General features: G+C 37.3%; 1 protein-coding gene across 3 annotated transcripts; it reads left to right on the top strand.

The window, feature by feature from the left end:
* The first annotated feature begins 865 nt into the window (after positions 1-865).
* Positions 866-24,015, top strand: LOC121389029. Of its 3 annotated transcripts, none has more exons than XM_041520626.1 (14): positions 866-1,008; positions 8,783-8,948; positions 10,106-10,331; positions 11,224-11,322; positions 12,455-12,695; positions 13,457-13,586; positions 14,570-14,749; positions 15,394-15,462; positions 15,893-16,067; positions 16,959-17,038; positions 17,520-17,700; positions 19,265-19,368; positions 21,479-21,585; positions 23,121-24,015. In XM_041520626.1, exons 3-14 carry the CDS (start codon positions 10,128-10,130, stop codon positions 23,183-23,185), a joined length of 1,635 nt encoding a protein of 544 aa, XP_041376560.1. In that variant the 5' UTR covers positions 866-1,008; positions 8,783-8,948; positions 10,106-10,127; the 3' UTR covers positions 23,186-24,015. The 3 variants fall into 3 exon arrangements, with proteins under 3 accessions (XP_041376560.1, XP_041376561.1, XP_041376559.1); XM_041520627.1 differs by lacking the exon at positions 866-1,008 and adding an exon at positions 8,627-8,661; XM_041520625.1 differs by lacking the exon at positions 866-1,008 and having other exon boundaries at positions 8,629-8,948.
* Positions 24,016-25,152: the final 1,137 nt, after the last annotated feature.

Genomic DNA, 25,152 nt, shown 5'->3' with positions numbered 1-25,152 from the left:
CGTGGTGCATTGGCTGCAACGAGAAAAGCCCAATGGGCCCATAGACGGGGATCGATCCCAAACTGACCGCACATCAAGCGAGCACTTTACCAATGGGCTACATCCAATCTGATTAAAATCAGCTCCGCTATAGTACAGGCCAGTGGATCTGATTTTAATGAGATTGGGCTACGTCCCGCCCAGGAACGAGAAATAGCCCAATGGGCCCACCGACAGGCATCAATTCCAGACAGACCGTGCGTCAGGCGAGCGCTTTACCACTGGGGGACGTCCCGCCAGGAACGAGAAATAGCCCAATGGGCCCACCGACAGGCATCAATTCCAGACAGACCGTGCGTCAGGCGAGCGCTTTACCACTGGGGGACGTCCCGCCAGGAACGAGAAATAGCCCAATGGGCCCACCGACAGGCATCAATTCCAGACAGACCGTGCGTCAGGCGAGCGCTTTACCACTGGGGGACGTCCCGCCAGGAACGAGAAATAGCCCAATGGGCCCACCGACAGGCATCAATTCCAGACAGACCGTGCGTCAGGCGAGCGCTTTACCACTGGGGGACGTCCCGCCAGGAACGAGAAATAGCCCAATGGGCCCACCGACAGGCATCAATTCCAGACAGACCGTGCATCAGGCGAGCGCTTTACCACTGGGGGACGTCCCGCCAGGAACGAGAAATAGCCCAATGGGCCCACCGACAGGCATCAATTCCAGACAGACCGTGCATCAGGCGAGCGCTTTACCACTGGCGACGTCCCGCCCAGGAACGAGAAATAGCCCAATGGGCCCACCGACAGGCATCAATTCCAGACAGACCGTGCATCAGGCGAGCGCTTTACCACTGGCGACGTCCCGCCAGGAACGAGAAATAGCCCAATGGGCCCACCGACAGGCATCGATCCCAGACAGACCGTGCGTCAGGCGAGCGCTTTACCACTGGGGGACGTCCCGCCCCCGCCCGTAAGATGACTACCACGACCAGGACTAGCTTAGACATCAGGGGTTCGCGACAGGTGAGCATATCCTGCCCCACCGGTCTCACCCGTCATGAGCACAACCTACAGGGAATAATCAACACTGGTTATACTAATATTGTGGTGTGTACTACCCTGCAAATACAGACATCAACCAATACGCTAAACTTGATTGGGTTCTTTTATTTTCTTTCTGTTTTTAAACTCGGGTAATTCCAGACTTACCATCGAGAGAGGTTGCTAATTTTGTCAAGCGCTACCTTTGCATACGTGACATGTCTAAAATATTTTGTCTATAAAAGTTTTTTTGTTTTTTTTAAAATATTTATTGCCCCAGATATTTATATATTGCTAATGTCAGGGTTGGGGCACTGAAATCTATCTTACAATAGATACATAAATATAAAGTGCATTCAATCAAATTACTAGTTAATTGAAACAGTCAAATTTGGAGCACAAAATTAATGACAGAATAAATATATAACAAAAGAGAATTTAAACAGCTAGATAGAGAGAAAATAAGAAAAGAAAAATCCATGTTTCCAAATATAGAAAACAAACGTTATTGGCTTTTAGGTCACAAACAAAAACAGTATGTGTCTTATATTGGAGTTATTTTTAACTATTAAAGCCGCACACCCTAGATCCATCCAGCGAAAATAAATTATAATTTGGTTAATCTACCTGTAACACACTTAGATCACGTTTTTATCAAATGGAGTGAAAAAGCAGGTTTTATATCGATAAATACCATGTCCCAATAATTTTGAAAGTTTGTATTCTGATGTCACCGGTAGATGTCGCTCGAAGCACAACAATGCCTACGTCACGACAAATTTCACAGACTTGGGGTGCGTTCTTTTCACCTCTCCTGGACATGTTCCAACTGTTCTGTCCTGGTTGTATCCCCTCTCCAGATATCGTAGGACTTAGCAAAATTATTGGTTTTAAGGGTTTGTAACGTTTTGTATTGAGATACTTACTTGTCTGAACTTTATTGTTACTGAAAATGTTCACGAACTGTGAAGACAAATCTCACAAATGAACAACAACAAATCGGATGTTGATTGCGCGAACCGTGCATGTGACGGAATATGCTCTTAAATTTGTTTCGCCTGTGGCGATTTTAATTGTGTTAGAGGGCCGTGTGCAGTTCATTGCACGTAGCCCAGGTGGGCAACTTGTTACGTAATACTTCGCGCGATCGGGCATTCCAATATGCACTTAGTCCAGCTGTGGAGGCCATGTGGCGAGTAGTTACGTAATACCTCTGCGAGTGCGGTTTCGACGACCGTGATTTGGCGACGATGGCGTCAGTAAGTCTGACGATCAGAGAGAAATAATACCGCTTGGTCGCGGTGGAAATATCAGATGATAGGGGGAGGTACCGCCTTGTACCCCCAGGCGAATTCTGATTTTAATAATAAATAGCTAGTTTTTAGAGATATGGAGGAGAACCAGAAAAGGAAGGCTTCTCGGGAACGTTGTCCGTTTGGACTGGTAAATATTTTATTTCTGCTCTGTGTATAACCTTGATGTGATTGATGTGACTTTTAATATTTTAATACTGTATTATACCAATATTCTTTAGACAGTGTCTTCGGTCATCTGACGAAGTAAATCGTAGTCTTACTGTTCTATATTTTATACGAGTAGTTGGTAATATAAAGCTTAGCCAGTCATCCTAGAAGACCTAGGTAAACTGTAGGTTATTGTTTTTATTGTGATAGGTACCAGTATTAATTCTGTGTTACAAGGTTACTGAATGAGTAGTTAGGGTTAATTAAAAATTAACCAGTTAGGAATAGAGCTGTAATTCCTTTATTAATTAAGTTCCCCAAGAAGCGTTTCTCAATTATCACACGTTACTGAACGAGTAGTAAGGGTTAATTAAAAATTAACCAGTTAGGAATAGAGTGGTAATTCCTTTATTAATTAACTTATCCTGGAAGCGTCTCAATTATCACACGTGTGGGTGTTGTGTCACGGTGAAGTGATTCGCATATTGTGTAACTAGACACCTAGAGATTAACTAATTAAGTGATCAGTTCTGGGTTGTTATTATTGTTGTTATTAATTAACTACTACGGCTGTACATTTGTCAGCGTAGGTTAATACAGATTCCAAAGTGTATTGTGTTTTTGTTGTGTTTCTAGTGAACTAACGTGCTATAATAATATATACTTTATATAAGATCGTATCTCTGATCATACCTAGAGACGAGCCATACTAGGGTTTAACAGCCTGTTACAGAGAGATCTAATAGATATACAGTTAGGAGAGATATTTTGATAATCGTGTTTTATTCAGTTACGGGAATTATAGAATCCCCGTGACAGTGCACGAGAAAACAAACCGAACCAAAATGATAACGGTCACGTGGTATACCAACGTCTGTGACATTGAAATGGAAATATCCCGTCTAAAAATAGATTAGACCTTGTCTGCTCAACGGTTTTTTTCTCAAACGTGCGTCCGTTTTTCAGAAATACGAAAAATGCATTTTGTGGTATTACAAACACCAGGATTACCAGGATTACCAAAAAACACTTCAGGTGAATGGAAATGTATATTCTAAATAATAAACGGTAAGTAAATTGCAATTTTATTTGTGAAAAAAATGGGTTTAATAGCGAAAAACAACGCCGTAATGGTTAACAACTAGCCGTAACTAGGGTGTGTCCCTTTAAGGCTAAGTTTAATTTTCTAGACATCTTTGCCAAGGTGCCAAGTTTTCATCAAACTCTTTATGTGAACAGTTTTTATAGAGTATGTATTTCTCTATTTGTAGTTTATCTGTAATTACATTTTTAATTCCAGTTATATGAAGTATATTATTTTGAAGTTTTGTTCTACATAATATGATAATACATAATGATTTACATTGACAATAAGCCAATTCACAAATTAATGATTTGTATGTATGCTGCCGAATAAAACCATACTTTTATCAAGCTGAATATGTTTGTCTTTTTGCTGTAACCATTGTTCTATAGTTTTCCAATGTTCACTGACGTTAGGGCAATCATAAAACAAGTGTTGCAATGTTTCTGGTTGCGGATTACAAAAGTTACAAGTACTGGAAGCAATATACTTTATTTTATATAAAAACTAATTTGTTGGTATAATCCTATGTAAAAATTGGTACTGAAACCATAGTAGAGTTGGGTCTTTCAAAATCATGAATGGCAGACTATAATACTTTGCCCATTTTGAAGTAGGAAAACAGCATCCTTCACGAGAATATTTTAATTGTGATGGAGGAACTACAGTAGCATTATTCAGTACTTTTTCTCTACTTCCCGATTTGTTTTTCTCAAGAAGCTTTATTTTCGAAGCAAATACGGGATGTTTAGGCACTTCGTATGTTTGTTTATTTAAATTTGTTTTATTTCGTATAAATAATTTCATTGCACATATTAAAGACGCATATTCTAAAAAATTGATAGTATATTATATTTTGTATTAAAAGTGTTATAATCCATAAACTGCCCTGGGCTATCTCGTAAATCATATAAAAATATAACGCCTTTTTCAATGAAATTCTTATATAGTATAGTTTTTCTGTCTTTTAGTATATTACTATTATTCCAAATAGTCTATGAAAGGTTAGTGGTAGAGCACTTAGTTGAGATATGATGGGTTGGACCGTGGACCTATCGGATTCCCTACCTCCTCTATTGGCGGATCCAGGAGGGGGGGGGGGGGGGGGGGGGGGGGGGGGGGGGGGGGTCCCGTGACTTTCCATCCAGCCCGTTTAGAGTGCCTTCTTTAATGACTTTTTGTTTGTTTTTTAAATTCATAATATACAACACTAAATTGCCCTCAAAGCACGTCTCTGGGCATCTTTATGTACACTAAATTGCCCTCAAAGCACGTCTCTGGGCATCTTTATGTACACTAAATTACCTTGAAAGCACGTCTCTGAGCATCTTTATGTACACTAAATTGCCCTCAAAGCACGTCTCTGGGCATCTTTATGTACACTAAATTGCCCTCAAAGCACGTCTCTGGGCATCTTTATGTGCACTAAATTACCTTGAAAGCACGTCTCTGGGCATCTTTATGTACACTAAATTGCCCTGAAGGCACGTCTTTGGGCATCTTTTTTTTCAAAACATTTATGGGAGGATGCCATCAAACTCCCCCCCCCCCCCCCCCGCTAAAAAAAAAAAGAAGAAGAAAAAAAGATCTCGCTCCTTTTTGAGAGCTTGGATTATTTGTCGTAGACAAACTCAAGTTACCCTTTTTATAATTTTGTAACTCTCCACACTCCTTTTACAAAATCCTCGATCTGCCCCTGCTCTTCCCATTCTAACGAGTGTCCAGGATAGTTATTACAAATACCGTGGTATGTGATGTTCTGTCTATGGAAATATAAGAGGATATACCTTGCAGCTATTTCGCAAGAGAAGTCTATGTGGCGGCAGCGAGATTTCTTTCTCATGCTGAAGATCAAGAATGGAAATAACCAGAATGATTTTTGGCTAGACAATCAGCAACCGTAGTTTAAAACAAGAGTTGGTATCTTTAAAACAAATAGACTTTCCTTTTCTCTTTTTTTCTTCTAACTTTTGCGTCTGCGTCAGCCTTTTGAGTAGGTAGGATATATAAACACACACAGAAATTACCTCATGATTCACCCTTGAAATACATGTATTGTGAACAATCATCCTGGCATCATTTTAATGCAGATTTCTTGCGCCCAACCCACGTAGCCCAGTGGTAAAACGCTAGCTTGATGTGCGGTCGGTTTGGGATCGATCCTCGTCAGTGGGCCCATTGGACTATTTGCTCCACGACTGATACATCAAAGGTCGTGGTATATCCTATCCTGTCTATGGGATGGTGCATATAAAAGATCCCATGCTGCTAATCGAAAAGAGTAGCCCATGAAGTGGTGACATCGGTTTTCCTCCCTCAATATCTGTGTGGTCCTTAACCATATGTCCCAACGCCATATAACCGTAAATAAAATGTGTTGAGTGCGTCGTTAAATAAACCGTTTCCTTCCTTCCCTCAATAGCTGTGTGGTCCTTAATCATATGTCCGACGCTACATATAACCGTAAATAAAATGTGTTGAGTGCGTCGTTAAATAAAACATTTCCTTTCTGTCTTCAATCTTGCGCCCAAGGGCCCAGTGAGCAGTGTGATACCTCAGTCTTACTAGAATTTTTATTCTACTAGTGCTGTCCGCATCAACAGTATATTAGCTGACGCATTATTACTGCTATCATGCCATTTCCTAATAAGTATGATCAGTTAACACGAACCTCAGCATACCTTTATTGTACATTTGGGAAGTACGATAGATAATGAAATTATTCATGAGAATACAATTTTGTGTAAAGACGTTATAGGCCTAAATGAAGGAGGAGAAAAAGAAATGAGTAACATACTGCGCTTATTTATTTATTTATTTATTTATTTATTTATTATAATATTTAATATTTATTTATTTATTATATTTTGTTTTGTTGTTGTTGCATAAATGCTATATGCATTCTTTATGTCTGTTAATATCATTTGTTATTCCATAGATAAACTGGATGCTACATGTTTTAAGGGTAGCTTGTTTGGATTGGTTGTCACATTTTATCAAGTTACCACTATTTGTTGCGCCAATGGCGCATTCTGTGGGTTGTGCTAGTTTTTCCGTCAGATGCAATAATTAATTTCTATGAGAATGCCTGACATCAGGGGTTACGGAAAGGCATACACTGCTGGATTTCAATCATGTCAGGGTTAGTGTCTCTTACATAGATCATAAACATGATATTAACCCCCTAACGATGGATCAAATCCTGAAATTTGGGCAAAAACGATAGAGATATTCGGGCAAACTGTGCTAAACTCAGGCCTTTTTTAATGAGGCCTTTTTACCATGTATTTCCATCATTCTGGTCGTAAAATTAGTTGTAATTTATGTTAAAAAAAAAGTGTAGTGATTCATTTGTAACCCTATATAAACTTGTTTAGCAGCAATGCTAATACAGGAGAAAAACGTTGTTATCCACATTCGGGCAGCCTGCTTGTTCCCCTCCAAAACCAGCCTGCCCCCTACAAAATGGGAGCCAATACGCCTATGTATTAACCAATACATTATGCAAGTATATTTGTTTCGACATGGCAAGATGACTGGAACGGTGCGATTGCGAACAAGCTTCAGTGTGTCCTAGGAGAATGAAATGCTCTTGTGTCGTGCTGGTATCATACATTCTTGACGCATTCATTTATTCTGAACAATGATCATCCACCCCAGTGTGAGCAACTGTCGGGGTACACTGACGGTTCACCTCATTTTAGTGGAGTGCAGTCATCTTAAACTGGCGAGAAAAATACCATAGTACATATATTTGAAAAACGAAATGTGATGGAATCATTTCAATTCATTCCTTAAAGGAGGGGACAATTAAGGCATTTGGCCTGATATGCATATTCAACGATATATAATGCACATTATTGCTTAATATCAACAAGTATAATCGTATAGTTACAGTAATTAATAAAACGGTTAAATGTGACGGCTATTATATATAACGGGCGCAGCCATTTTGTACCATCCCAGTGAATACGCCCTCTGGCGAGCTGGTTGTTACGTAATACCTAACGTGTCACGTCAGGAATTAGTCTTCGAAATGAAGAAACAAAACATACCTGATTATTGCAAATGCATCGCAATGTTCTGTAATAATATCCATCCCAGTAAGCCAGGAACAATTATATATTATATTTCAATACAAAAAATAAACCACCATTGTCAAAGTGTTGAAATAACTGCATTGTGTTTTGTACATAAATTAATCCATGTACTGAAATAATAATCGGAGTGGGGTTTTTTTGGTTAATTGGTATTTTCTTTCCGTGACCTGTACCTGTGGTTCCTGACTGGCAGGTGTATATTTAGACGGTATTGTGTGATAACCGCACGAATATCCCTCAAATCGTAATGGACTTATCAGCCTTCCTGCTTTATTACTGTAAGGCATTCTGTAAAACCCTTTAAGTAGACTTTCCCATCTAAAATCACAAAACTGACCAATTACGTCGTCCCAAAGAAAAGAAAAGTATCACTTGGGTATCGTGAGTGGTCGTTTTTGCTGGAACGTACCCTACCAATAGGCCTAATAGCATGCATCTTTCCAACACATAAGGCTCTTGTTTGAGTTGACCCTACCTTTTAACTTATTTTGAACTTTTTACAAGATGTTGACTTTTATTCGAAATTTTAATATACTTACCTGTCATATATTTATATATACTCGAAATTTGAATATACTTATCTGTGATATATTTATATATACTCGAAATTTGAATATACTTATCTGTGATATATTTATATAAAGGCCTACTCGAAATTTTAATATACTTGTAGGCCTACTTGTTACATTGTTTTAATTTAATACTGGATTGTGTTTTATATATATATATTGATGATGATCATTCTTTCATTCATATGTTTAACATTGTTTGGTACCCGATATCATAAATATTGTTGTGCTGGTGTGTTGTTAAACATTCATTCATAATTATTTGGTCGATTATGGATTTTCCGGTACGATTCGGAGGCTTAGCCGAGCGGTTCCGAACATAAGTGTAGTCTTTTGAAGTTATTTTTAGCATTGCGCACAAGACGTCATTGTACTAAAAATAACTGCGGAAGTAAACAAACATCTGCCTCATTTTTCTGGTTTTTCACCGATTATTTTCTTTATATAGCAACACCGCCTTCTTTAGTTATTGTTAATTTGTGTTTTATGTTCTTGTTAATTCAAACTCACATTTTTTTCTGTTTCTTTGATTATTTTTAGATCTATACACCGCTCGGGTTGCATCCAGAAAACAAAAGTGGGCGGGGTTCTTGGAAACATGTCTGAACAAGTTGTTAATTTCGATAATCTACCATATATAAAGCAGCGGACATGACATGAATTCAGACAGACCAAGTCTTTGATCTACCCCGAACAGTGTGGCCAAGTAAGAGTGCTTCTTAATCTTAACACTGACTACTTGTAATTTATTTTTGTCAGATAGGCCTATGTCGATATCAAAGTACTACATGCAATACTAACACGAAAAAAACTATTAGTTGGTTCCTCATAATGTGAATGTTCTACTCCCATTTCAAATATTATTTTTTCAGACATAGTCACATACGGGTGGGTTTTTGTTATTTTTGCAGAACGTGATAAAACTCCTGAAATAAAAAGCTAAAACACACAGCATGAAAGCATGACGGGTGTGATCTAGATGGTAATCTGAGGCACAATTATCATCCTTGAAGGGGTTCCAACCCTCCACAGTGCAGTACCTACCCCAAAATTAGTGGGGTAGGTAATTCAATTAATGTATTATGTCAAGTTATATCGTAGAGAGGCGTTTACATAGGCCTAGAGCCTGTTTGCTGATCCATTTCATTTATTTCAAATGAATAAATATTGTTTTAAAAAAAAAGTAAAAACAAATTAGTGGGATGGTGGTACACAACGATTATTGGAACAGTAACAGCAAGTGTGTGTGTTCAGGAAAATATGCAGGGGGAGGGGGTGACTCAAGACTGTGTCGAGTAAAGTTTTTAGTAAGTTCTGGTCATGCTAACCCCGGAAAATGTATTTTAAAAAAGAAAATTTGTTTTGAGCAGGGGGTTTTGACACCCACCCCTTAACACCCTCTCTGCATGAACACCTACTCCAGGTAGACAAAACTTACACTTTTAAAACTTAATTTTCAGAACACCTTTTCGTAAAAAAAAAAAGCAGGCATGCAATTAAGACACCTCTTCCCCCCCCCCCCCCCCTCCCCCACATTAGGTATGGCCCTTCTTCCTTTTATTCACCTAATTTCTGTGATTACCAGTAACTGTTTATTTTCTACATATTAATACATATTTTAACTTCTGTGTGTTCACTGTCACCTGCTTTGGTTTTGCAAAACATTACATTGAAACACACACACACACACACACACACACACACACACACACACACACACACTCTCTCTCTCTCTCTCTCTCTCTCTCTCTCTCTCTCTCTCTCTCTCTCTCTCTCTTTCTCTCTCTCTCTCTCTCACTCACACACAATTAATTTAAGATGTTTAACATTTTAATTTTAATTCCATTTTTTTCTTTCTTGTAGTTTACTGTAACACAAACTTGCGATGTCTGCAGATTCTACAAAAAAGCCCAAATGCAAATACTGGGACAAGTGTTTTCGCAATAACCCCGCCCACAGAAAACAGTTTCTTCACCCGGAAGATGACACGGTTAAGGCTAAGGCCAGTAGCGATGAGGAGGAGGAGGAGGAGGAGTATGTCAAACCGACAGTGATGATGGGAGAATCGAGAGGGAAACTGTCAAAACAGGTAAATATACAGCTAGTTAGTATGATTTGTCTCCCCTTGACTGCTAAAACCATTTTGGGATATGGACCGGCCTTGGTGGTGTCGTGGTCTAAAACCATTTTGGGATATGGACCGGCCTCGGTGATGTGGTTAGGCCATCAGATGGTAGGTATAGGGTTCACTGGTACCGGCTCCCACCCAGAGCAATTTTTAACAACTCAATGGGTAGGTGCAAGACTACTATTCCCTCTTCTTTCTCACTAACCACTAACAACTAACCCACTGTCCTGGACAGACAGCCCAGATAGTTGAGGTGTGTGCCTAGGACAGCATGTTTGAACCTTAATTGGATATAAGCACGGAAATAATTTAAAAGAAAGAAAGAAAGGGATGGAGTTTTTTCGAGGAGTGTTCTGGGGTATTTTTTCCTTGCAATAATTATTTAATATCTGTCTCTAGAGCTAAACCACTTTTTTCATGGATCATTTGTGCTGAAGTTGGAAAATTTGTGATTCATTTTGTTTTTTAAAATTAATTAAGAGACAAGTGTATATTTCAAAATATACAATAATGTTAGGGTTTTTTTTTGGGGGGGGGGGGTTGGGGGGGAGGTGGTTGTTGTTGTTGTTTTGTTTAATTAACAACCTGGTATATTTTAAAATATAAAATTATTAAATATCTAACATATGTTAATTGTTTCACTGTATGAAAAATATATATGAAAATAATTTATCTCAATCTATAAATTATTCACCTTGATCTGTAATCCTGTTAGTGTTCTTTTCACTTTACACATTGACTTATTAACCCAAATTTTTCATAAATTATTTGAACTTTTTATTGTGACTGTGACCAAAATGGTGATACTTTATAATTTATAATTACAACATTGTGTATCTTAATGTCGTACCAGGCCAGTGATGAAGCCATGGACACTAGCAGTCCGACAAAAGCTGCGAAGAAAAACGCTGCCAAGAGAATGGCCCACGCAATGAGTCAGAGTGATGATGAGGTAATACACAGTGTAAATAAGTTAAAGTTTTTGTTTAATGACACCACTAGAGCACATTGATTAATTAATCATCAGCTATTAGATGTCAAACATTTGGTAATTTTGACATATAATCTTAGAGAAAAAACCTGGTATGTTTTTCCATAAGTAGCAAGGGATCTTTTATATGCACCATCCCACCATCCCACAGACAGGATAGCACATACCATAGCCTTTGATATACCAGTCGTGGTGCACTGGCTGGAATGAGAAATAACCTAATGGGCCCACCGATGGGAATCGATCCCAGACTGACTGCACATCAGATGAGCACTTTTATCACTGGGCTACGTGTCGCCCCTGAAAGAAACTAAAAAGCAAACACTGTAGGAATAGCCTGATGCACGATCGATCTATTTCTTGTTCCTGCCAGTGCTTCAAAACTGGTGCAACAAAGGTCGCTGTCAGTGTTCGAGATTAAAAAATTTGGGCAGTATCCCAGTTGGATAATAACATTTAAAAATGTGGCATCCTACCTGAGAATTTAGTATCCCACTTTAATGAAATTCATAAATAACATCATAACAAACTTGGACGACACTGTTTTCATTCCCAGTCTATTACAACGCCACTATTGCTTCAGTGTAGCATTATACTGGGTATAAGTTGGCGGAGATCTTGTTATGGCATAGCATTAGACTGTGTACGAACTCGAAAATACTGTTACTTAACTTCACCAGTAAATGACGACTTTCATTGTTTAGCGAAAAATAAAAACACAGGATTAAAAAAAAAAACATTATATGGTATCCCGGTGGGATACTGGGTTCTTCAAGTCTGGTATCCAAAATTAAATTCTGGTATCCCCGGGATATCGGGATACTGTTAATCTCGAACACTGGGTATGTGCTATCCTGTCTGTGGGATGGTGCATATAAAAGATCCCTTGCTGCTAATGAAAAAGAGTAGCCATGAAGTGGTGACAGCGGGTTTCCTCTCTCAATATCTGTGTCATCCGTAACCATATGTTCGATGCCATATAACCGTAAATAAAATGTGTTGAGTGCGTCGTTAAATAAAACATTTCCTTTCTTCCTTCCTTCCTTCCTTCCAGTAGGAATCAGTTCATTGAATTCTCATTCTCACCTTACAGGATGAAACCGACTCCTCACCAACCAAGAAGATTAAACCTGACCCGAAAGCTACTTCCACACCAGAGAAGAAACCTGCTAAAAACGATACGGATAAAACGACAGACAAATCGACAGATGATTCTAAAGGTGAAGGTAGCCGACCGAGGCGGATTAAATGCAAGTACTGGGACAAGTGTTTCCGTAAAGAAAAACAGCACATCAAAGAATTCTGTCACCCCGATGATTCGGACGCAGATGAAGGTAAGATATTTCATCACAACAGGGATCATTTGTATATATTTTTATTTTATATACTTTTCTTACACACCCGTTGGTGAGAACACCATGCATTATTTTCGGTTATATGGCGTCAGACATATGGTTAAGGACCACACAGATATTGAAGGAGGAAACCCGCTGTCGCCACTTTATGGTTACTCTTTTCGATTGGCAGCAAGGGATTTTTTATAAGCACCATCCCAGAAAGCATAGCACATACCACGGCCTTTGATGTACGGTACCAGTCGTGGTGCACTGGCTGGAGTGAGAAATAGCCCAATGTTGTTATTTTTGGTTACACATGGTTGTTAACATATGATTTTTGTTTGTCCTGCTTTATATGAATATAGATTTTAAAAAAATGGCTTGTGCCCCTCCTCCGCCCCCCCCCTCCCCCCAAACGAAAGCTTTGGTACCCTCAATATTAGAGATCGAGTCCCTCCATTCCAGATATTGTTCCTACAAATCTGAGCTGGACAGTGGGAAAATATAACTGCTTTCCTCCAAATGTTTGACATCCAATAGCCGATGATTAATAAATCAATGTGCTTTAGTGGTGTTGTTAAACAAAACAAACTTTAAAAAACGTTTTGCTCTAGTGATGTCATTAAACAAAATGAATTTTAAAGTCTATAAATTATGTCAGAAGTACTAAATGTTTGACATGCAACAGCTGACGAATGATTAATCAGTGTGCTCTAGTGGTGTCGTTAAATGACACAAACTTTAAACTGTGTTCCCAGCTGAAGATGCGGACTCACTGAAAACGAGGTCTCAGAGTAAGAAGCCGCTGAATGAGATGAAACCGGGAGACACAGTGAAGTTCGACGGGGGAGTAACCATCAAGAGAGAAGACGACAGTTATACTTGCTCGTAAGCTTTATTGTTATATCTGAAAAAAGTCTTTTTAATTCTGTTATATCTCAAATTTCAAATATACACGTTTTTATGGGTTTTCGGGGTGGGTTTTTTCTTAATGAAACATTTTACATTACAGTGGATTGTTGCCTTTGCTTATATAATTTTTATTATTAATAATATTATTTAATAATTTAATTTAACTGTAACATTATAACACTTTAACTTAAACTTAAGTTAAACTTTGTTTAATTTTTTATTATTATTATTTAAAAAATAAATAAAACTTATTTTATTTTTTAGTTATTTCTTTTTAAATTTATTTCTTTTCTTTTTTTCATGATCTAAGTGAATTTCATTTTTTTCAAATATATTTTCCAGGGGAGCATGACCAGAACCCCACTATAAACATCACTCACCAGTCTACCCTCACCGGCCATTTACCTTTCGACCGACCGTTCAAAATTGCGCCAAATTCCCTCGATCAAAATTTCGCACCCTTTTCTCTTTGGCATTTAACTACTCCATTAAAATTCCATAGCACCACCACCACCACCACCCGCCTGCTACCGATTTGATCGGGCTGCTGGTGCTCCCTTGCATCTGCCAGTGCAGGCGGTCCCTCCTCTCCCCTCCCCCCACCTTTCCTATCATGGACGGAGGAGCCGGCCAAGGCCGGCTCTTGTGCCCACGACAGGCATGCGCTACAACAGATTGTTCTGAATGTGCACGTAAAACCCTATGACATGACATACCCTCACCCAATCCTGAATGAACATGCACCTTTCTTATTATCCCCTACAACAATCTTACATATTCCCCAACCGCCCCAACCCATATCTTTGTTTATGAGCATAGGATAATTCTGTCTGGTTGATATACACTCACTATAAAGTTTGTATATATGTTATTTTTTAAAATGTCAGTTGCCGAGATCCTAGACTGGTGTCGTCTTCTAAATTATTATAGTTGACTAGAATGTGTTGTGTCTGTTGCAGGTGTAAAGGCTGGCATGCACAGAGAAACCCGTACAACAAACGGACATGTAAACACCTCAAGGATTATCTCGGGTCCGAGTTTGAGCGGTATCGGTGCGAACTCGACGAACCGAAACCCAACAGGTCTTTCAAATCTCACATCGCTGTCAGCTTACTGCTGGCTCACAAGTACGACGAGAAGTAAGTTTCTCAATGAGTAAAATATTTAAAAGTTTGTTTTGGTTAACGACACCACTAGAGCACATTGATTTATTAATCTCTTAAAGGGACATACCCTAGTTTTTAAACACTTAGAGCCATTTTTGATAACTGAAATCATACTTTACTTAAGATTTTTTATTGTTTAGATTATCCATTTCCATACATTCAAAGTATTTTGGTCATCCTGGTGTTTTTAATATCACAAAATGCATTTCTCATATTTTAAAAAACGCACGTGTGTCTGAGAAGTAACAGCTATTGAGTCGAGTTTTAGTCTATTTTTAGAGGGTATTTCACCATTTTAAAGTCATAGACACTTGTTTCACTCAGTTGTAACTTTATCCAAATGTGTTACAGGTTTGTAATGTTAACTTTCATAGGCTGAAACTAGTGTTTGTCCCTTTAATTGGCTGCTTAACACAGCTTTACATGTATACTTATTAGTATAAGAAAATAAGAGGTCACTGTTGTGATACATTTTTTTTTTTTAATTAACCTTTCCTTTTCTTTCCTTTTGCTAGTTTTTTTTTAATTACTCAAAATCATATCATTCTCCAAATGACAAATAACTGAAAACATATTACTTGAAGAAAGTAAGAGATTATTTTCTTTTTCTTCTACAGAGCTAATGACCCAACAGGCTGGTGGATTAGTGAAAAGTTGGATGGAGTGCGAGCGTTTTGGAATGGAAGGTTAGTTTGTTATTCTCTTGTGTCGGTGAATTCAGTGTCATAATCCACAACATGATTAATAACGGTCATAGCTATAACTTTCCTTTCGAGTAAGTTGGACAAAGATGTAAAATTTTGGAGAAAATAATCTGAATATTTTATAGTTAACCAATGATTACATTTTTAATCTCTTATTTTTTGTACTGTGACATCAACATTTAATGTATACATGCTATGAACTATAATAATCAAGATTTTAATATGTTGTTGACACAGTTTAGTGCTAAAGAAACCCATTATTTATTTGAGTTGATTTAATTTGCAAACTCTATAATTACCCATTCCAATGAGATCAACTTCAAGTTAATAAGGCACACAATTTGTACTACATTCAGTGATGTTGATTAAATTGACAAACTAGATTTTAACTGTTGATCTTTGTTATTCATAGATGTTTCTACTCTCGGCTTGGCAATGCTTTCATCGCGCCCGAATGGTTTACGAAAGACCTCCCAACAGATATGCACCTCGATGGAGAACTCTTTGGTGGAAGAGGACAGTTTCAGTCAACTGTGAGCATCGTGAAGACACCAGAGGATGAACGATGGAAGAAAATTAAATACGAGGTGTGTTGAAAATGTTACATTATTCCCAGTGGTAAAGCCCTCGCCTGATTCCTGTTGATAGGCCAACTGGGCTATTTCTCACTGACTAGTATATCAAAGGCTGTGGTATGTACTATCCTGTTTATGGATTGTGCATATAAAAGATCACTTGCTACTAACTGAAAAATATAGCTGGTTTCCTTTCTAAGACTATAGTCATAGTCAAAATTACCCAATATTTGACATCCAATATCTGATGATTAATAAATGAATGTGCTCTAGTGGAGTCGTTAAACAAAACAAACTTTTAACTAATATTTTAAAGTAACAGACCCTAGTTTTGATCCATAAAAATCGACACTAAGTTTGGGTAATATACAAACCTGCAACACATTTGGATAATGTTACATTGAGTGAAACAAGACTATGTGACGTTGAAACGGGGAATGCGAAATATCCTTAAAATATAGACTAGAGCTTGTCTCTATAACCACTACTTCTCAGAGGTACGTGCATTTCTGAAAATATGAAAAATCCATTCCATGGTATTGGAAAAATCAGGACGACCAAAAAGACTTTGGATGTATGGAACTGGATAATCTAAACGATAAAATTGAAGTAATATAATTTTTTTAGAAATATGTTCATTTGAGATGTAATAAAAGTCTTAAGTAACCTAAAGCAAAGTGACATATATGTTTATGAAAGTATAAATGTAATAAAAATAAGTAAGCCATTTGTGATTAAGTGTGTTGTTAAATAAAACACTTCTTTTTTTCTTTTTCCATTTGTGATTAACGTTAGTTTTGTTTCTTTTCTGGAGTTAACAGATGTGTGACAGAAGTAATGTAAAACCAGTAGGCCAGAATTGATCCCCTATAGTTCAGGAATCTCTCATCTTCTTTTCTTCAGGTCTTCGACAGCCCAAGTCTGGAAAAAGAACCATTTGAAAAGCGATACGAACAACTGAAGGATTATTCCGATAAACACAAGTAAGAAAGCTTTTTTTTATACAAAGTGTCTTTCATAGCCAGGGGTGGGATCTGACCCAGTCCATAGAGCGCTCACCTGATGTGCTGGTATCGCAGGATCAAACCCTCTCAGTGGATTTATTATCCGACTGGGTTTTTTTTCCATCCCAACCAGTGCCCCGCAACTGGTATATTAAAGGCTGTGATATGCGCTGTCCTGATTGTGGGGAAATGCATATAAAGGATTCCTTGCTGCTAATAGAAATTATAATCAAATGTTTGACATCAAATAGCCAATATGTCATTATCAATTTGCCAAAAAGCTAATTAAAAAAATTGTGTTGTTTGTAAGTGTATAGCTGTTTTTAAAATATCTCTGTTTAACTAAATGTCACTTGAATTTAGCTACAAAATTTCTGATCAAATTTGCCAAATTGCTGTTAATTTTTGGCATCCAGCTTGAACACTATATATTGACATTTTTCTGGGGGGTTTTCTATAGGCCAAAGTTTGCACATCTGTGTGAGCAAACCAAGTGCACCGGGAAAGCTCAACTTGATGCCGAGCTGAAGAAAATGATCAAGCTTGGCGGAGAGGGCTTGATGATCCGTCAACCCAAGTCGAAGTATGAGAGAACCAGATCTCGCACACTGCTCAAGATAAAGAAGTTTTATGATGCTGAGGTAAGAAATGCTGAGAAAATATTTATGTGTTAAATTGTTTTTGTCTCACTTTTACAAAGTAAAAAGGTTCACAAGACGTATATATTACTTAGTGGTATTGCCTCAGTGGAGGCCCCTGGTAGTATTGCCTCGGTGGAGGCCCCTGGTAGTATTGCCTCGGTGGAGGCCCCTGGTAGTATTGCCTCGGTGGAGGCCCCTGGTAGTATTGTCTCGCTGGAGGCCCCTGGTAGTATTGTCTCGCTGGAGGCCCCTGGTAGTATTGCCTCGGTGGAGGCCCCTGGTAGTGTTGCCTCGGTGGAGGTCCCTGGTAGTGTTGCCTCGGTGGAGGCCCCTGGTAGTATTGCCTCGGTGGAGGCAACTGCACATCAATTTTTGTGATCAGCTCAGTATTAAAGTTTTGGCATTTATCTCCATACAGGGGAAGGATTTAGCTCAGTTGGTCGAGTGTTCGCGTTGCAGGATCGAACCACCTTGGTGCACCCATTCAGCTTATTGGGGTTTTTCTCGTTCCAACCAGTGCACCACAACTGGACAAAGGCCGTGGTATGTGCTTTCCTGTCTGTGGGAAAGTGCATATAAAAGATCGCTTTCTGCATTAGGAAACAAATTAGCAGGTTTCCTCTGATGATTACGAGTCAGAATTACCAAATGTTTGACATCCAATAGCAGATGATTAATTAATCAATGTGCTCCAGTAGTGTCATTAAACGAAACAAACTCTTTTCGTTTTTTAGCTCCATTTCTCACAAACTACAAGTCCTACATCAAAGAAACTTGGTTTTTAAGGTAGACGACAGTCACTTTTTGCACCCTTGTTTCGTACACAATAAATAAAACATATCTTATTGTAATTTCACTTGAAATCCATATTTCACAAAAGGTACAATTTGTTAATCACAAGATTTTCTTCAAACACATTCAGGTGCATTAGTAATGTTCGAACAAAAATATTTCAATAGCAATTTTGCATTGGACTTTGCAGCGTTCTGAAAACGGAAACGTCATGTACTTGGTTTATGGTTATTGTAAGGAGATGCAAAGTGACTTCATTGGAAATTAGCTATATTATTATAATGTTTCGTCACATTAAAATAAAAACTGGTCTACAAACCTTGACCCCTGTCGAAATTTTATAACAAGCGGACAACGCTGTTTACAAGTCGGTATGTTTTTATTTTTCATAATTCTGCACAAAATATTAAGTTTTAAAAGATGAAAGAAATAAAAAGTACCTTTTGTCAAATATATCATATCAAAATATTACCATTGGATATGTTACTTACATTTATTGTACATAAAGCTAAAACAAGGGTCCGAAAAGTGACTGTCGTTGACCTTAGTTACATCTACAAATGTTCATCCAAAAGCATGATGAACCAAAAAAATTATTTATTAAAATAATTTATTAAAATGAAATTTTAATTGAATTCTTTTTCTTTTTTTTACATGCATGGAGATGAAGATCTAAGGATGCAACTATCAGTGATGCTGAATAAGATTATGATAGTTGATGTATACATCTAATTCTGCAGAATTCTTCTTTACCAGTGTTTTTCTATTTCAGGCCAGGGTCATAGGTCATGAGAAAGGCAAGGGTAAAAACCAGTTCTGTACAGGGGCTCTCAGGTGCAAGATGGCAAATGGAATGGAGTTTAAAGTCGGTTCAGGGTAAATATAATTTATAAAAAAATTCATTTGGAAGAAATATTGTGACAAGTATCAAACTGCTGACATTTTGAAAGTATAGACCTAATTGCAAATTTAGAATATTATTCCTTGATTAATGGTTTATCACCTCAAACAAAGATATATTTGTGCAACCGAATCCCACGCTAGGGAGTTGATCACCCAAACTAGGGAGTTGATCACCCAAACTAGGGAGTTGATCAGTTTACGGGTCAGACAGAATGTTTTACGGCAGATCCTTCAAATACATTGTATTCTTAATGGGACATTCCAGAGTTTGCTGCAATTTTTAAGATGTTATCAACTAACAGAGACTTTTTAACGATTCTAATTACCTATCAAATATATTTTTCTGCATAAAATATTAGTGGCTGTATATTAAACGTGTTTCTGATCGTTCTAATATTTGTACTAGGTTAAATTTCATTTCATTTCCTAGAAGATTTTTTTTTTTTCATACTAACAAAATTATTTGAAAACAAAATCTAGTTTGGGCTTCTTACAAATATTAAGACGACCAGAAACACATTGAATATACAGACACTGATATTCTAAACAAGAAAATATATTTAATATGTAAGTTTAATGGTAGAAATATTTGATCTTACAATGCAGCAAAACACAGGCATGTCCCTTTAAAGGCAGGGTATTCAAGAAGTGGGTTCATTACTTGCTACTATGTGATTGGTTTCTCGAACGTTTGTTTTGTTAGTACATATAATATACAAACAGCAACAATGGCAATAATTAAGAAAGTGGCCACAGCAAAAAGAATGCCATTAAAAAATTGTCTCTACAGCAGTTTTGCAGTTAAAGGGACATTCCTGAGTTTCCGACTAATAAAATATTTCTATGATTAAACTTATATATTAAATATAGTTTCTTGCTTAGAATATCAGTGTCTGTATATTGAATGCGTTTCTGATCGTCTTAATATTTGTAAGAAATCCAAGCTGGATTTTGTCTTCAAATAATTTCATACGTACGAAAAAATATATTTTAGGAAATAAAATGAAATTTAACCTAGTACAAATATTGGAACGATCAGAAACACGTTTAATATACAGCCACTAATATTTTATGCAGAAAAAATATATATTTGATATGTACATGTAATTACAGTCGTTAAAAAGTCTTTATTAGTCGATAACATCTTAAAAATTGCAGCAAACTCAGGAATGTCCCTTTAACATGCAAGAGAGAAGTTTACTTTGTCTGTATTGCAAAACGTTTAACAGATAATTAAAAAAAGTGACATTAATGAATAATTAATTAAGAAAAGTGACATAAATGAATAATAAAAAGCGACATAAAAAATTGAAAGTTCCACAAAAAACTAAATGTTGTGTACACTTGAAACTACCAAGGCAGTATCCACAGCATTGCCGCCTGATTGCTCCACTTTATTGCCAGGGTTAATATAGTGCTGTGTACACTTGAAACTACCACAGCATTGCCGACTGATTGCTCCACTTTATTGCCAGGGTTAATATAGTGTTGTGGACACTTGAAACTACCATGGCAGTATCCACAGCATTGCCGCCTGATTGCTCCACTTTATTGCCAGGGTTAATATAGTGCTGTGTACACTTGAAACTACCACAGCATTGCCGACTGATTGCTCCACTTTATTGCCAGGGTTAATATAGTGTTGTGGACACTTGAAACTACCATGGCAGTATCCACAGCATTGCCGCCTGATTGCTCCACTTTATTGCCAGGGTTAATATAGTGCACATGGAAATCAGGGTAATTAAAAATAAAAAATAAAAATTTGATCAGGACAGTGGGTTAGTTGTTAGTTGGTTAGTGGTTAGTGAGAGAGAACAGGGTGTAGTGGCCGTACACCTACCCATTGAGCCCTTAAGAACTTGCTCTGGGTTGGAGCCGGTACCAGGCTGCAAACGCTGTACTACCAGCCTGTAGTCCGATGGTTTAACCACTGCACCACCTCATAAGTGTAATTCCACCCCAATCTCCCACTAAATGTTTAACAAGTCAATTCGCATACATGTACACCAATGACTACAAAAGAGATGAACCAGTTATCTTTGTAAACCTGTAAAAATATGACAACTGATTACAATTGCAGACTGACTGATGCCAACAGACGGAAACCCCCGAAGATCGGATCAATCATAACCTACAAATTTCAAGAGTATACCAATGGAGGGCATCCTAGATTTCCAACATTTCTTGGTAAGTTCTTACATATATGCATTTCACATTTTAGCATTTACTATATTACTGGTATGTAATTTATAAAATATCTTCATAAGCTCTACATGCAGAAATGAATCCTCTGGATGAAAAGCTTGACACAAAACCCTCTTTATCATGAACATGCAAAGGTTTTCAGATTTTTTGTCCAGTGTAGCTTTCGTTTCTTTAAATGTAACTTTAAAATATATAGAAATGTAAGACAAATAGATTATATTATACATATAGAACAATAATTTGTAAACTTTTCAAGCAAGGAAGCAGGACATAGCCCATTGGTAAAGCACTCGCTTGGTTCGCAGTCAGTCTGGGATTGATCCCTGTCAGTGGGTCCATTGGGCTATTTCTCATTCCAGCCAATGCACCATGACTGGCATATCAAAGGCCATGGTATGTACTACCCTGTCTGTGGGATGGTGCATATAAAATATCCCTTGCTGCTAATCGGAAAGAGTAGCCCATGAAGTGGTGACAGCGGGTTTCCTCCTTCAGTATCTGTGTGGTCCTTAACCATATAAGCGTAAATAAATGTGTTGAGTGTGTCGTTAAATAAAACATTTCCTTCCTTCCTTTTAAAGCTTGCACTGCTCATGGGTTGGTGAAAGGGGACAGGATTTACCTCATTTGGTAGAGTTTTTGCATGAGGTGCTTGGGTCGAAGGATCGAAATCCCTCAGTGGACCAATTCTCCAACTGGGTTTTTCCCCATCCCAACCAGTGCCTCACAAATGATATGGTATGTGCTGTCCTGTCTGTGGGAGAGTGCATTAAAACCTTGCCTCTAATGGGGAAAATGAGACAAGTTTCCTCAGGAGACTACTGTATGTCAGAATTACCAAACGTTTGACATTCAAAAGCTGATGGTTAATAAATAATGTGGTCTAACGGTGTCATAAAACAACACATAACTTAGAATGAAAGATAAGTTGGTGTAGTTAGTCTTATAACTGAGATATGCACCCAGTGGACTAGCATTGGGATATGAACCCAGCACCTACTTGGGCCTCCACGAGTCCAAAATATTGGACTCTAGTACTCGAGGGTCAAACTCGACCCAGATCGGAGTACCCACCACTTACACTGGATGATAATAAGACTAAGGAATAAAGTAAAATAGCATCTTAATTCCATTGCTGAACATGGATGCCCAATCATGCCATTGTATGTATTGCATTCAACACATTCAACTTTTTTTTCCCTCTGTGTCTCATAGCCCTATAATGTAATTGGTGGGAAGCATAATATGGAGCACTACACAAGTACCTACAAGTGCTCATTAAACCCAATCGCTTAACCATTGCACCTGAATTTCTGTGGCTTCAGGTGAGGTCAGGTCATAGGGCTTAACATGCACATTCAGAGCAAGCTGTTGTAGCGCACGCCTGTCATGGGCACAGGTGTCAACTTACGCCGGCTCCTTCGTCCAGGACATTTTATGCAGACATTTATTGAATTAATTCCTTAAAAAAAAATAATCATCCCATTAATTAAAATAATTACTGGTTTATTTTCCAGGTATCAGAATAGATATGGATGAACCAAAAGATGCAGATGTACCGAAAAAACCATCCGACGACTAGATTTATATAGTCTAAATTGTGAGACCACCATCAGGAACATTTTCAGACTACAACATTCCAAACATGGGTGTAGCATGGTTATTTCAGGGAGGTGTAGAGAGAGGACAAACGTTCATAATGAAGCATTTCAGTGGATGAAGTTTCACTATGCAAATTTACTTAATATTTTCTGTACAAATTATCCAAAAATATGCACAATTGTCAGTATGTTTTGGCAGCTAATAGGCGAGGGCTGTTATGCACCTTAAAAACCAAAAACCTTACCTCATCTCATCTCATATGTTTTCATTTTAAGGATACTGCTTTTTAATAATTATTTATTATTATTATTATTTATTAATCAAGAATCACCATATTTAAACATTTAGAGTCGAATTTACGAAGCCTGTTTTTCTAAAATAGACTGTGTAAATTCAGCCATTAATGTTCGTTTTGTTTTTTCTGCTGCTGTTGTGTTTTTTGTTGGGGCGGATGGGGGTAATATATATTTTTTTTTTTAAAGAGTTTTTTTTTGATATATTAGGGTTTTCGGATAGGGTGAGCTCTAGTCCAGCTGTAGAAATGTGTTTTCTGTAACCTAACCTACTAAAACGATTGTCATAACTCATGTATTTCCTGTTCATACTTCTTTTTTCTTTTTCTTTTAAATAAATTGAATTAAAGTGTAAATGCCTAGTAACCAATTTATGCTTTATGTGCAATTTAAGTTACAGAAAACAAATATTTGACTAAAACCAACTGTCATAACAGTGATATAGTGAAGATAAATATAACGTTTGTTTTTGTTATAGTATTTATTCATTCATAGTGCTGAAAGTTTTATTGTTATATTTACAACCTTGATTAATTTTATTTTGGTTATTGACTATTGTTTACTATTTAAAACAATTATTTGTTTACTGTATTTATTAAATGTTGTTTTATCTAATTATCTAAATTATTTAATATATACTTTGTTACAAATTAATTGTTGTTATAATATTATAATAATATGTGATTTTTAAAGGATAAACACAATAAAACTGTGCGAATGTTTTTGGCCCAGTACAACAATAGGTAGATTTTATTTTTAAATAATTGTTCATTGGTATAAAATAATCATCAATTGTCTTTACAGTTTTGCATTTAGCTGTGTGATTCATTTTAAGAATATATAATTTTACATTTGTAATTTGTTGTTGTTAAATGGGAAGGGTGATATAGGGGATGTTCATTTGCTTCTACATTGTGATAGTCATTGTTAAACCTTGTCATAATTTACCATAAATGTGATTCTTTTTATAACTCTGTGATACACATTTTAAACTGTTATCATTTATATTAATTTTATACAACATGTACATTTTAATGTATATTTTTTTAGTATTCTGTATATACAATTGAATCCCGTTGGCTTGAACTCCGTCAGTGCTCGAGAAAGTGTTCGACCCATCGGGTAGGTCAACCGAACCATTCGGTCAACATCGGATATTTCCGTAACATCAGTTAGAAAGTTGAATTAGATACATATTATTGTGGTAACTGCAAACTTAAAAATGTCATCAAGGTGTTATATAGCAAAATATCAGAGTGAAAAGATTTATTACAAATTACTCAGATTGTGTGATGCAGAAGCCCTTGTCGGTATTAATTAAATTTGTGGTTGCTGAAGTGATGACAGCTGAGTAACTCTCCCATTGTTTCATTTAAAACTTGTCTGGTAGACCTGTTCAGACTAACGCTTCATGCCAAGGCCATTTTGTGCACTAATTGTTTGATTGGTATCATGGTTCATTGAACAGGTACCGTAACACTAGCTGTACTTGAAAGATCATTATGGATAGCCGCTTAACACACAACATGACAGGTATGGTAAAGAAAGGTTTGCATGGCTATTGTTGTGATTCTCCGATTCATCTATAGCTCGTTCCTAGAGGGACCGATAATTTAGTTAAGAGCGAAGGCTTATAGTCGACCCTGGACGTGTT

Source organism: Gigantopelta aegis, chromosome 14, assembly GCF_016097555.1.
Source record: "Gigantopelta aegis isolate Gae_Host chromosome 14, Gae_host_genome, whole genome shotgun sequence".
Classification (NCBI taxonomy): Eukaryota; Metazoa; Mollusca; class Gastropoda; order Neomphalida; family Peltospiridae; genus Gigantopelta; species Gigantopelta aegis.
This window is presented reverse-complemented; position numbering and strand designations above follow the sequence as displayed.

Coding starts and splice junctions, on each gene's coding strand:
- LOC121389029 (XM_041520626.1), top strand. CDS start 10,128: ATGTCTGCAGATTCTACAAAAAAGCCCAAATGCAAATACTGGGACAAG. Junction 10,332..11,223: donor GAGGGAAACTGTCAAAACAG/GTAAATATACAG, acceptor ATGTCGTACCAG/GCCAGTGATGAAGCCATGGA. Junction 21,586..23,120: donor TAGATTTCCAACATTTCTTG/GTAAGTTCTTAC, acceptor TTTATTTTCCAG/GTATCAGAATAGATATGGAT.